The 12533-nt window shown below is 43.7% G+C and overlaps 1 protein-coding gene across 1 annotated transcript in view; it reads right to left on the reverse strand.

Annotated features, from left to right (window-relative positions):
* The window catches only part of LOC125946838 (uncharacterized), a 15864-nt gene continuing 3331 nt past the window's right edge, over positions 1–12533 (reverse strand). Inside the window, exons 3-11 of the mRNA XM_049670925.1 lie at positions 12215–12391; positions 9631–9743; positions 7732–7790; positions 7596–7647; positions 5647–5714; positions 3925–4022; positions 2441–2655; positions 1597–1673; positions 1–720 (exon numbers count right to left, since the gene is read on the reverse strand). Coding sequence (XP_049526882.1) covers positions 2539–2655; positions 3925–4022; positions 5647–5714; positions 7596–7647; positions 7732–7790; positions 9631–9743; positions 12215–12391 — 684 coding nt within the window. The 3' untranslated portion in view covers positions 1–720; positions 1597–1673; positions 2441–2538. The remainder of the gene's footprint in view (positions 721–1596; positions 1674–2440; positions 2656–3924; positions 4023–5646; positions 5715–7595; positions 7648–7731; positions 7791–9630; positions 9744–12214; positions 12392–12533) is intronic.

Raw genomic sequence — 12533 nt, forward strand, 5'->3', positions numbered from 1 at the left:
GCTCGAGTGGACATGGATATCAGTTGTTCAACACAGATATCCCTTGCCAAGCACACAGATGTGTACTACCCTAACAATGCTGTAGTGGCACTACTAGTGCTGCTTCCATAACATAGTTATTGCATGCCATTTAGCACTTTTCGCACCATGTTCCGTATTTCCTTGTTTATCAAGCGGGGGCAAGCTCCTTTAGCGGCGCTAGCAGCGGATGCTTGTGATGGCAGCCAAGGAAGGTGATGAGAGGCCAGGTGTGATCGCGGAACTCCCCAGGCTACATTGCCAGAAAGACGACATGCTGTTCTGTGGTCTAGCTGCCACTGTAAATTGCCACCACTTACAATAAAACATGGATGGCCCACATATACTAGCTGCCTACAATGTAAAATGGTGTCCACAAGTTTCCAGAGCACATCTATAGCTTCCTATACAAATCACAGCAATGTAAACTACTTTTTTCATGGCTGTTAGCTATGAGAAAACATCAACAAACACAAAGATTGAGCAAGCAAACGAGAGAGCATATATGCACTGCTGATTATGCCATCTGTATAGCAGAGCAAGTGCATATTTTATTAAACCTCGCTAGATTTATAAAAATAAATAATGGAGATGACCCTTCAGCTCCAGACTGAGCACTGTGTCGTGGGGTTCATCTCTGTGCCAGAGGCACATTGAAATGCATCGGTGAATTCACGGTTGTTGCTCAGGGCCAGGTTTGTCCTGGAAAGCAAAAACGAGGAGTATGTCAGCAAGGACATGTATACTACTACATTGAGAAGTCGTCCTCCGGTTAGTAAGTGAAGGCTGCACTGATCTTCATTGCAGGACAGAGGCCTCTCTCAGCGAACTCCGGTTACCCCTACCTTGCGTGAGCCAATTGCATCCTGTGCCAGCAAATCTTGCTCAATCTGCCTTCAACTGCATTTCCTCTCCCTTAGCACTTACTCTGTTAACTCTATCGGCCTATCTGCGACGAATGATGGTGCTGCTATTGGCACTTCGGTGACATCCGCAAGGTGACTTGCATTTGTCATCTCCCACTCTATGGGTGAAATACATATTAATTTTTTTTAGAGAAGCTATTTATTTCTGTTTCTTCATAAAATTTGTTTGTACTGGCTCTCTTTTCGTGTGTACAGCATGGTGCTGGCAGAGCACAATCTCTATATATATTTTTTTTCAAGTATCAATTTTATAAAAGTGAGTTCTGTTAGGCCAGCAGACATCATATCCTATATGACAGAAGCAAAGCAGCAGTAAGCGGAAAATCTTTTTTATCAGTTTTTAAAGATAGAGATGGAGGTAATCGCATATGTGCTGAAGAAGAATGCCAGATGGGACCCATTGGTAATCCATAATGCAATGGACACGTTAATAGAATTTTAGTACATGTTAAGCTCTGCTATAAAACGTGGGCACGAGGTGAAGAAAGGACAGGATGGCCCTTTATTCACCTCGCGACCATGTTCTATCGCGCAGTGCAGCTTGTCATGAAGTCATACAATCTCGCCCAAGCTTCTGCGCTTTCAGGATATTAGCACAACATGACATTAATTAAGCTTGCCATTCTTTTTTAGTGAACCAGACATAGCCCACCTGTATCTTCCTTTGCTCTTGTATGAGCAGCGGATGTCTTCAATGCTTCTTTCAACTGAAGGAGCCTCACAGTGACTCTATAAAAACAAAGACGACAGCACAAAGATGTAGACTACATAATCTCCAACAATAGAGCTCACTGTACAACAGGTGCGGTCTATTCAGTTCAGGGTTCAGTGCTTCCAAGAAACGACGTTATACCCCTGTCAGACGAGCAATTTTTGCTGTCGAGAAGTAGGGGTGACAAAAGTTGTGCCAGAAACCATGATTGTCAAAGTCAACGATAGCTTTCTTGTGTAACCGGCTGCATAACCTCATGCCATTCATGAATCACGAAACCTTATGGGCACATCAGCAGACACACAACCTTGCTGCCAACCGCAATACCAAGGGATACCACAACACTGTATATCTTGTAATCACAGCACCCCAGTTGAAACTCTGTAGCAGCCCCTACTATGCCTAGTATTCTAGCTGCAACTTCGTTGCAATGGATATCCATCAAGCAGTCGGACTCAACGCTGGAGGCATCTGTGGCGGGCGCTCGTAGCTGGCCCACGCCCTCCTCACCTTTCCCTCCTCTAGTACCATGTCATCACCCGTGTACGCACCAACCAATCGGGTGTCTTGCTCTCCTCCTGCTCCACAAATGCGCTTTTCCTCTGCACTCTTTATTCTCTCCAAGTTTTTATTGTGCAAGATCGGCCATTGAAAGTGGGCGAGGAAGTTAAATAAAGCTATCGATTCAAAACGGCAAAGAATCTTCATGTGTAAGCAGGAATGAAGCTCTATGGTGAGGCTTTCATTCTTCAACCACCAGTGATGGACTGATTCATTCACTCACCCTGGCAAGGTAGATGAAGAAAAGCTGGCGGGAGGATAAGTGCTCTACTCCAGGAAGCCTGTAGTCCTCGGTTGAGGTACCGGTTTGTAAACAGCCGGTCAGTCAAACACCTTTACCGAGACACGCACAGCTACGTTGTCCTCAATGTCACTCAGACCTTGCAAGTTGAGGCGCCTGCTCACATCGTGCAGATCGATCCCTCTGTGTTGGAAAACCTGCAGCCATCGGTAGAAAGAGAAGAACGAAAAGGTACAGGTTAAATGTGTCCAGTTTTAGACTGGCTTCAACATTTGCAGATTTTTACGCTCCAGCTCACAGGAACAGGCTATGACAGATACTGTGGGAGCCCTTTCCTCACAGGCTGCACCATTCTAGTAAGCTAAACTATCTTTTTTTATATCGGAACACTGTTCCCTATCAGGACTAAATGTGTCGCCTCCTCACAGGCTGTGTGCTACACAAGAAGTTCACAGTGCCAGAAAGCACTACAACCTTTCAAAACTAGTGCTTCGTTTTCAGGTGTCGCACAGTGGCTGTCTATTGGGAAAGGCGGTAAGAAAATGTCGCTGCAACAACGTGCATACCATATCTGCACAAATAAAATGTGAGGCTTCCACTTTCTTTCACTTTTTTTATACCCAGCAAACTCAACCATCAGACTGAGCTGTGCAGCAAAGCCAGCCTCTTGATGCCAAATGCGGACCTGCATGCTTTATCCAAAGGGGCATGTACCGGCTGGAGAAAGGAAGATCAAGGGGGAAGGGCACAACCTTTCAGAGTTCTCGCGCAGCCACATGAGTCAAAATAAATTCTCGCAGTGCATCACGGTCTTGTTGGAACACAAATGGGCAATCCATTATCATTATCGGTAGGTTATTTCGCAGAAAGGCACATCCTACATCACAGGTGTCAGGAGTCAACAAGCTTCTTGAAACAACTACCTTTGTTACGTTGACATTTCAGGTGGCACCAGGCCATTTCAAAGCTAAATTTACAAGATTTCAGTTCATTTTTATACTATTTCTATAAAAAAAAAGGTAGCGATTATAATCGGTAGAGTGAGAGAAATACGCTTATTTATTAAAATTGAATAAATAAAAGGCAACCCTTGTGGTGCTCCTGGCAAGTGCCTAGATTAGCACCAGAACATAAAACTGGGTGAGTTGTGAGCATTCAGTGTTTGGCAGTTGTGCTACTTGGACAAGGACTGTAGTAGGAACAGGACTTGCACAGGACCAGTGCCTGTCTTGCTTCTGTGTTCTTCCATTTTTGTCCCAGTAGCGTTGCCAGCAAACAATGCCTATAGATTAGCTTGATGCTTTCACTCCTCAATTCACGTTAGCAGCAAGTTGTCATGTATGGCTTTCCGGTGGGCTTTCCAGTGGGCACACATGCGCATGTTTCACACACAGAATTCATTTATCATTGAAGTAATAGCTGCCATGCATAGCTCTCAACAATGGTGACTCGGCCATTGCCCTCACCATCTGGTTGCGCCTTTCTTCAAGACAGGCCATGCTCTCCTGGAAAGCGGCCCGCGTCGCCTCTGTCCACCAGAGGCCCTCCGGTTTGTACAGGCCAGCTGCAGCAAACAGGCAATCAAAACTCCAAAGCAATCTATATGCATCACCACATGCAGTAACGCACCAATGCCTAATTAGGCACGTGTATTAAGCAGTGAGTGGATTCTACGTCACTGTCATTTGCGATCATTTATTATCTTATGATGTACTGCTGCTGTGTACAAGTGCACAATGTCAGCTATGGTCAACTATGTCAGCTATGGTCAAACAGAACAATGCTAGAATTTCTAAACAAGTGCAATGTGCATAATTAAACACCATTTAGTGCTGAACATTTTCTGCAACAGCATTTACAAGCTGGGAACTAGGTTTGTGTTGTTTGTTCATTTGTCTGTTCGCACAACCTTTTCATTACACTAATGCCGGCAGCAATGACCATAGTCATTATTGAGTCGTCCTCAGGCCATCCCATCGTCATTAGGTTCACACTCACCGTAAAGCGAAGAAAAAGAAAGGCTGGCCCACCCCCATCACAGCATAGTTCATGCTGCAGGCAATCCAAGCCCCAGCAAACTGGCTTATATGCCCGCAACAGTAGCCCAGCGGCTATGGCATTGCATTGCCGACTTTGGGGTTACAGTACAACCCCAGCCGCAGCGTCCCCATTTCGATGGGGGCGGAATGCAATAAGGCACGCGTATTAAGCAGTGAGTGCACGTTAAAGAAACCCAGGCAATCAAAATTATTGCAGTCCCCCACTACACTCATAATCAGATAATGGTTCTGGCCCATAAAACCCCAGAATTATTTAATTAAGGAACTAGCTTATATAGCATGGGATTTTGACCCACACAGTACTGCCAGAGAGAGCATCTCTGCTTTATGTGATCAATCACTAAATCATGCCATAATACCTGTATACACACACAGTAAAACACTGCTATGATAGCATTGAAGGGGGAGCTGCACTTCGTTATATCCGTTATCCGCTATATGCAAAGGCGTATTTTAAAACAATCCACTTCATTTTCCATTCTTATCATTCATCCTGCCAAGTGACCAATAGCAGCGATAACGATTGCGGGACTTCATCTGAACCAATTACAAAGAAGATGATTAATTAAAAATGAAATGGTTCGTTATAAAATACAGCCCCAGGATGCAGAAAACCACTAGCACTTCATCACGAGGAGACAGCGATAGTGTGTGTACGTGGCTGTCGACTCAGCAGCACAGCCGGTTTGATGACCTGCCTGATAACCAACAGCTCGTGGGAAGTCTTTTACTGCTGAGTGAGACAAGTTATACATCACAAGCTACCACGTTTCAGCCTAATTGGTTTAAAATGATCAAGTCTTCATTTTGAACTAGAGGAGGTCCGTTATATCCATTCAAAGGAAACTTTTGCTTCTTCAAATCAAGGCTTTAACTGCATGGATCTCCGTGGCAATTACAATGGGAATTACGATTACTTGTAATGCAAATTGTGCTAAAAACACAGACTACTTCTAAAAACCACATTATGTCAGAGTATGGAAGGACACTTCTGCCTGTGAGAAAAGTCTCTCACGCATTGACTTTTCACTGACTAGTGTTGGTGAGGGGCATTAGGTGAAATGACAAGTTTTTCGCGGGGGCAAAATGCTACACGGATAAGTTTATGACAGCACCGAGCCAACTCACTGTTCTCCAAAATGACCCTGAAGAAGCAGCCAATGAGCCGTGGCCCAGCACGTGGAACGTGGAACATCCTGCAAAGTTATTTTTGACAAATTAGTCTCAATTCTGTCTTACGGCTGTTGGTCGCATTCTTGATAAAAGTGGCATCATCTTCAGCTCATTGGGGAGTCTCACAAAAGTTTGAAAGGAGCTACTGCCGAAGTATTGAAATGAACACTAAAGAACTTCATAGGGCAAAAAGTTTAGATCTCTCCACTGTATAAAGTTTCTCATTGCACCTATGTTGTCATGTGATGTTCAATTAAGTCAGCCAACCAATCAATCAGTCTCTCATTCGCCACTGACGCATGTCAGCTGAGAGAGCTTACTTTTACATGTTACATCAGTACCCACAATGAAGAAAGCATTAGCATTGCATGGACCTTTTAATGAGAGTCCCAGTTTCAAAGCACAAATCGATTACAGGGTTAAATAGTTAAACTTAGCTGTGCAGCAACAAACATAAAAGCATTATTCTATTACAAGTGGACACAAAATTTACTAACAAGAAAGTAGAAACAATGTACGAGGGTCGTTCAAGTTAATCTGGGACTTTTTTAAAAACAAATAGAAGAACAAATTTCAAAGTGTGGAAGTCAGTCAGTCAAGAACTTTATTGAGGTCCTGAGGAGTTTTAAGCCATCGGAGATCCCATGCGGGGAGGTCGATTTATTTTTCCACATAACCTCCAGCTACAGTTATACACTTATCCCAGCGCTTAACTAACACCTGGAATGCTTCAGCATAGAAAGATTTATTATTACGACGGAACCATTGTAGGACACCGTTCTTCACTTCATCAATGTTCAAATGTTTTCCTCCAAGGAATTCCTTCAAGGGGCCCTAACAGGTGGAAATCACTTGGTGCTAAGTCAGGACTATAGGGGGGGTGTGGTAATATGTCCCAGCAAAGTTCCTGGATTGTTTGAAATGTGCGTTGAGCGGTATGCGGTCGCGCATTGTCTTGTAAAAAGACCACACTCTTTGTGATCAAACCCGAACGTTTCTTCCGTAAACTCTTGTGCACATCACGCAGAACAAGGCAGTAACACTCACTGTTGATAGTGACACCATGGGGTAAAAAAATCAACGTGAATAATTCCCTGTTTATCCCAGAATACACTTGCCATCACTTTACTAGCAGACACAACTGTTCAAAATTTCTTGGGAGGTGGTGATTCCGTATGCTTCCACTGCATCGATGCTCTTTTGGATTCTGGGGTGAAATGGTGAACCCATTTTTCGTCACATGTCATCATGCGATTCAGAAAATCCTAGCCTTACCTTTCATAGCGTTCCTTTAGTTCTCTACAGATTTCAACTCTTCTGTGTCTGTCAAAAGCAGACAGCTGCTTTGGGACCCAGCGTGCACTCACTTTTCGGAACAACAAATGATCATGAATTATTGTGTTCACTGTTCTTAACGACGGATTACACACCCTTGCAATTTCACGACAGGTTATGCGACAATCGTCCAGGATCAGCTAACTCCACGCGCTGAATGTTCTCAGGAATGACTACCGTGGGCTGTGATCCACCACGACCGGGATCATCAGTAATAGAGTTACGGCTAGCTATATTTGAAGCGCTTACACCATTCAAATGTCTTACTGCAACTGAGTGTATCATCACCGTACTGAGCCTGAAGTCTTCTTTAAATTTCAGCCGGTTTTATGCCCTCATTCACTAAAAACTTCATCATAACACGCTGTTCCACGTAGACGTACACTGTTGTCTGCCATCTTGAACAACAGTTTATCCAGAAGCGCAGGAAATGAGCGCCGTCTACCAGTAACAGGACACAAGTGCCAGTTTCTACTGCATACAAAGCCTACAGCCTAGAGATCCATTTAAACCTGGAAAGAAAAAAAAGCCCCGGATTGAGTTGGACGACCCTCATATGAAGTGCGTACCTCTCTCCTGGGCTTGTGGGAACAGTAAGGTTAAAGAAACCCACGGGAACATCTGCAACACAGAACAAAAACAAAGTATGATTCAACATACAAGAAAAAGGAGCAAGATAACTATAACATTTTTTCTATCACTTACACACCACATCTCTCCGTGGGTAGTAAACGCATTCTGGGTCGAAGATGGAGTGCTTCCACCTGCATTAAGGAAGTCACAGTTTCGCCCAAAAGGCGAAGCATCGATTGCGATAGCAAATTAGTGGACAGCTATACAAAATAAGGATAGTAGTTTTATTGGCCATATGAATTGTAAACATAGGCACTCAATGAACAAGCATGGTGTCTCGCGCGCACAAACTAACATGAATACATCTCCCTCGATGACTGCAGAAACTGGCTGTCAAAACGCTGGAGTGCAGAAGCGAGCTAATTGACCTTCATGCTGCATCTCGCATCAACGCGAACTAAGCCGCGAAAACACAGCGCGCGGCGGACTGTGTCCCCGACGCAGGTGACTTTCAAGATACAGCAGCCCGCGTGGGTGCACACGGGCCGCTGTATCTTGAAAGCCATCTGCGTTGGGGGCACAATCCACCGGGCCCTGTGTCTTCGCGGCCGCCCGAAGTAGAGCCCCCCCCCATACCCTCTCCCCGGAGCATTGCACACGACGGATGACGCCGCGCTTCCTTACCACTTCCCTCCCTTGCGTGCGCGAGACTGAGCTGTCACTAGCTCCCCCTCACACGCTTTCACTCGCACATGCAACATTCGGCGCGCGGGGACGATTTTATCGTCGTTGTACTTTATACAGAACCTCACGGCGACTGCATAAATGCACCTGGAGTGCTCATATAATTGCTATCGTAATAAAGAGTGTGTAACACTTAGGCTTGTCGGCGGTTTCATAAGCAGTTTATAATTACAAGTTTAATGTTCCCTTCCTGTCTAATCCCTCATGTGACTTCTTACGAAATCAAAAGTGACTGTAAGGCTGGTGCAAAGCCAAGTTTCTAATTTCAAGCCATAGGCCCATGTTCTTGAATGGAAATTTTATGTACTATTGGTCACTGCAAGAAAAAAACTTGGCCACCGGTGAATCAACAAAAAGCTAAATTTCCTTATGAAATGGTCACGCAACATGGAATCGCTACATGCAGTGCATTGGCCGAACACACCCACTTGCACTGTACCGCTCATTTTCAGGCTACATGTCTAGACCGCGAAACAAATTTTCTATAGCACCTGTGGCCACCAAACTATTGCTTGAAACTGTAGATTCAGTACTGTTCTATAACCAATGGTCAGTAATACATGTGCACACATGAAAAGGCAAGCATGCACATAAAGAAAGACTTGGCAAACATTAGGCCTATATGGCAATTATAACCCGAGTGTTATATATATGCTTATAAGCCAGTAGTTAAACTCAGAAACCTAGAAGAGTTCACAAAGCTGCTGCATATTTAAAAATGAAATTTTTCGACGGCACAAATCAAGCACACAAGGAGAATAAGGCAACAAACTGAGTGTTTGCTTCACACCATTGAAATTAGTGTAAAGACCATACCAATAATATCAACCACACCATACTAACTTGCAACAGAAAACTATACTAACATACTCAGAAACAAGTTCCTTTTTGCAAACATAATTTCGTAGTTGTGAGCAATAATCAATACACGGAATTCAATCATTGTACAATTTGAAAAAAAAAAAAAGTTAAAGTTTTGAGAACTGAATTTACCATGGCACAAATAATGTGTTACAGTGCAATATGCAGGCCTTGCAATATGTGCTGCACAAGAGCTGAACGAGTCCGCAGCAAGAAAGTAAGTCAGACATACATGCTTTACAGTATAACCTCGTTATACCAAAGTCACATACGAAGCCGATATACATTTGTTATATTCAATATTCGTTATAAGCATATATTCATTTACATGCTGATATCGGTGAGAAACATCTAATATTCAATTCGTTATATCCGATAATTCGTTACATCGAGGGGTAAGTCAGGCCCCAGCCTGCACACACTCACCTAGGCAGAAAAAAATTTAGGGTCTCATCCTGCTCCTTCATCTGTGCCAGAAAGCCTCGAAGCCGTATGTAGTACTCGATTATGTCTCCTTCCCAGGTGACACTTCGTTCCAGCTGCAACAGATGTTAACAAACCAAAGAGAGGAGATGCATTCGAGGCTACCCAATGCTGGGTGCATCCAGGCAACCGACCAGGAACAGGTCTCACTCATCCTTCATAGAGACTGCAAAACATACAGCTCGCAATGCTCGACACACAACACAAACCTCGAGGGAATTAAGATGTCAATGCTACTTTACAGAACTTCCTCACCCTAGATAAAAGTACAGAAAAATACACTGCAAGATAATGAAAAAAAAAGACAATGTAGTTTGCTCTTGCTTTGTCTACAACTAAACTTCATGCTGACGAAATGCGTGGCTTTAGCAATGGACACCAACATTTCCAATGCAAGGTCTTTTCAGACTTCAAACATTTGTGTTGCCAACAATGTAGCAAGGTTTCATCTTAGGAAGAGTCAATGTGTTGTGGCATGCTATTATATGCGGCTAGGCGGGCACCTAATGTCGAACATTCATATATGCGCACAGATCCGGCTGCTGGGAGGGTTCCCTCGGAACACGAGGCAACAGGTGGCAACACAAGTCCATGCTAGCACTCCTTTGGCAGCAGCTACAGCTTCCCCATAGATGAAGGCAACTTTGCTTTTTTTTTTTTTGTTTTTGTCTTATAACACCAGGCACGTAACTGTACCAAGTCTTACATTGAACAAACCAGACCATAAAATGTGATCTTTCTGCAAAATTGCAGCAAGATCAGAGTAGCGGTAAGCACAAAATCATTTTTCTACAATTTTAAGAGAAAGAGGCACGTTCCTGTACAGTTGACAGATTCTTTAACAGCACCGCGCGAGCGTCAAATGGCCAATCGGCCAGCGCCTTTCTAACGGTGCGAAGCGACGAGAGCAGCAAGAGTAGCGGATGTGCACGAAGTTCACATGAAACACAAGTTTCGTCTGCCAGGCGGTTCCCACCAGCACGACACAGCCCCTGGCATGATTATTTCGGTGCAAGCTTCCCGGCTTATTGGAGATACTAGCAGGAGTGTGTGCCCCTGGCTCGCGTCCATTTAACAAAATTTTTGCAGCGTGTGCTGCTCTAGTGCGCATGCACAGGAAAATAATGAACAACACGTTCAAAGCTGTAATGCAACTGTATCATATGGGCAAGAAGGAGTAGCGCAATTATCAACTATTCGATCTAGTTTCAAACGTGATGCATCAACTATTTCTCCTTTTTTTGCCTGCTTTGTTCTGTATCTTATGGTGCATGTGGACTACAGCAGCATATGTTATGAAAAAGACGCATCCAGGTTTACGTGCACTTGCTGTCTCCGATAAGCAGGGAAGCTTCCACTGAGTTCATTGTGACAAAGGCGGTGTCATGTCTGTCGGAAGAGCCTAGCAGACGAAATCAGCGCTTCGAGTGAACTTTGTGCATATGCACTATTCTTGCTGATCTTGTCGCTTTGCGCCGTTAGAACACGCTGACTGGCCGGCCAGTCGACACTCGCGCGGTACTGTTAAAGAATCGGTTGACTGTACATGCAAAGTATATCTTCAGACACAATGCATTTTTTTTTTCAGATATTTGCATAATACTAAAATTTTCTCGCAATACTGAGCACGTCAATCGAGAAAACATGGGAGAATATGTTCGGTGTTGCTGAAACAAGCCAACAAATGCACAGCTATGCATGTGCAAACCACAGCAGCGGCAGAGTGTAACAATGCATCAAACAAATTGTGTGCTCCCCCCCCCAGCTGTACAAGCAACGCTTTTTTTAAATGTAGTAGAAACCACACATATGATGAGCATGTGATAAATGGTAAGAACCAATTCCTTAAATGCAGGGTGAATAACGTGAACGACAAGTGAACCCTAATTTGTAGAAGAGAATCATCATATGTGAACTAGATGAACTACAGAGCTAGCCAAATACAAATGTATGACAGAATGCTTTCATTCGTAATAAGAGGAACTTTATGTAACTACAGGTCACATTCGTAATACAAAAAAAAAAAAAATTGGATAAGTTACTGCAAGTTGCGCAGCATCGCCTTGATTGCAACAGATCAGTCAAAGGAAAGAGTCCACACAAATGACAAATACACTTCAGTGCAAGTGCCTGTTGTTGCTTTGCCTGTTTCAATGCATTCCACCATATCAGCCTAAAGTGCACTTTCTGTAGCAGGTGCAGATCATTCTTGTCCCGCTGTTTATTACTCATTAAGAGAGCAACAGTTGAGTGACAATGCTGAATTCATAATTTCACCATTCAAGTCCCTGCTAACTAACATCAACATGTTACAATGCAAACATTTCAATACATGCATGTTCTACATGTTTTAGCATTGAGTAAAATCAAAGATCTAATAAGTTAGACATTACTGCGAGTGCAGTCAGCACCTATAGTAATGTAAAGTGAGGCTTAGGTTGATAAGGCCTTTAGTATGCTTAGCATGCAATCAGAACAGTGGCTCCATACCTTCTTCACACAAATTAAAGCTCTCGCAAGCTCTCACCTTCTTGACATATGCATTCAAGTTCTTGGGGTCAGCCAGAACGATGGGATAGAAGGTGTAGACCTTGGTGTCCCGAACTTTAATCTTGGCAATGATCTTGGACCAGGCATCCAAAATACTCAGACTGTCAATGAACTCTACAAGGCCATTACGCACTTCATCCACCATGATGTCCCCCTGCACATTTTAAAAATAAATGGAGAAAAACACCTGTAAGGACGAAGGCTACCAATCCAAAATATGGTAAGTAAGCAAGAGAGGCCAAGACACTCATTATGAGCCATTGTAATACATTAGTTGGCACGCTGATTGGCTGGTT

Source organism: Dermacentor silvarum, chromosome 7, assembly GCF_013339745.2.
Source record: "Dermacentor silvarum isolate Dsil-2018 chromosome 7, BIME_Dsil_1.4, whole genome shotgun sequence".
In the NCBI taxonomy this organism is placed as follows: domain Eukaryota; kingdom Metazoa; phylum Arthropoda; class Arachnida; order Ixodida; family Ixodidae; genus Dermacentor; species Dermacentor silvarum.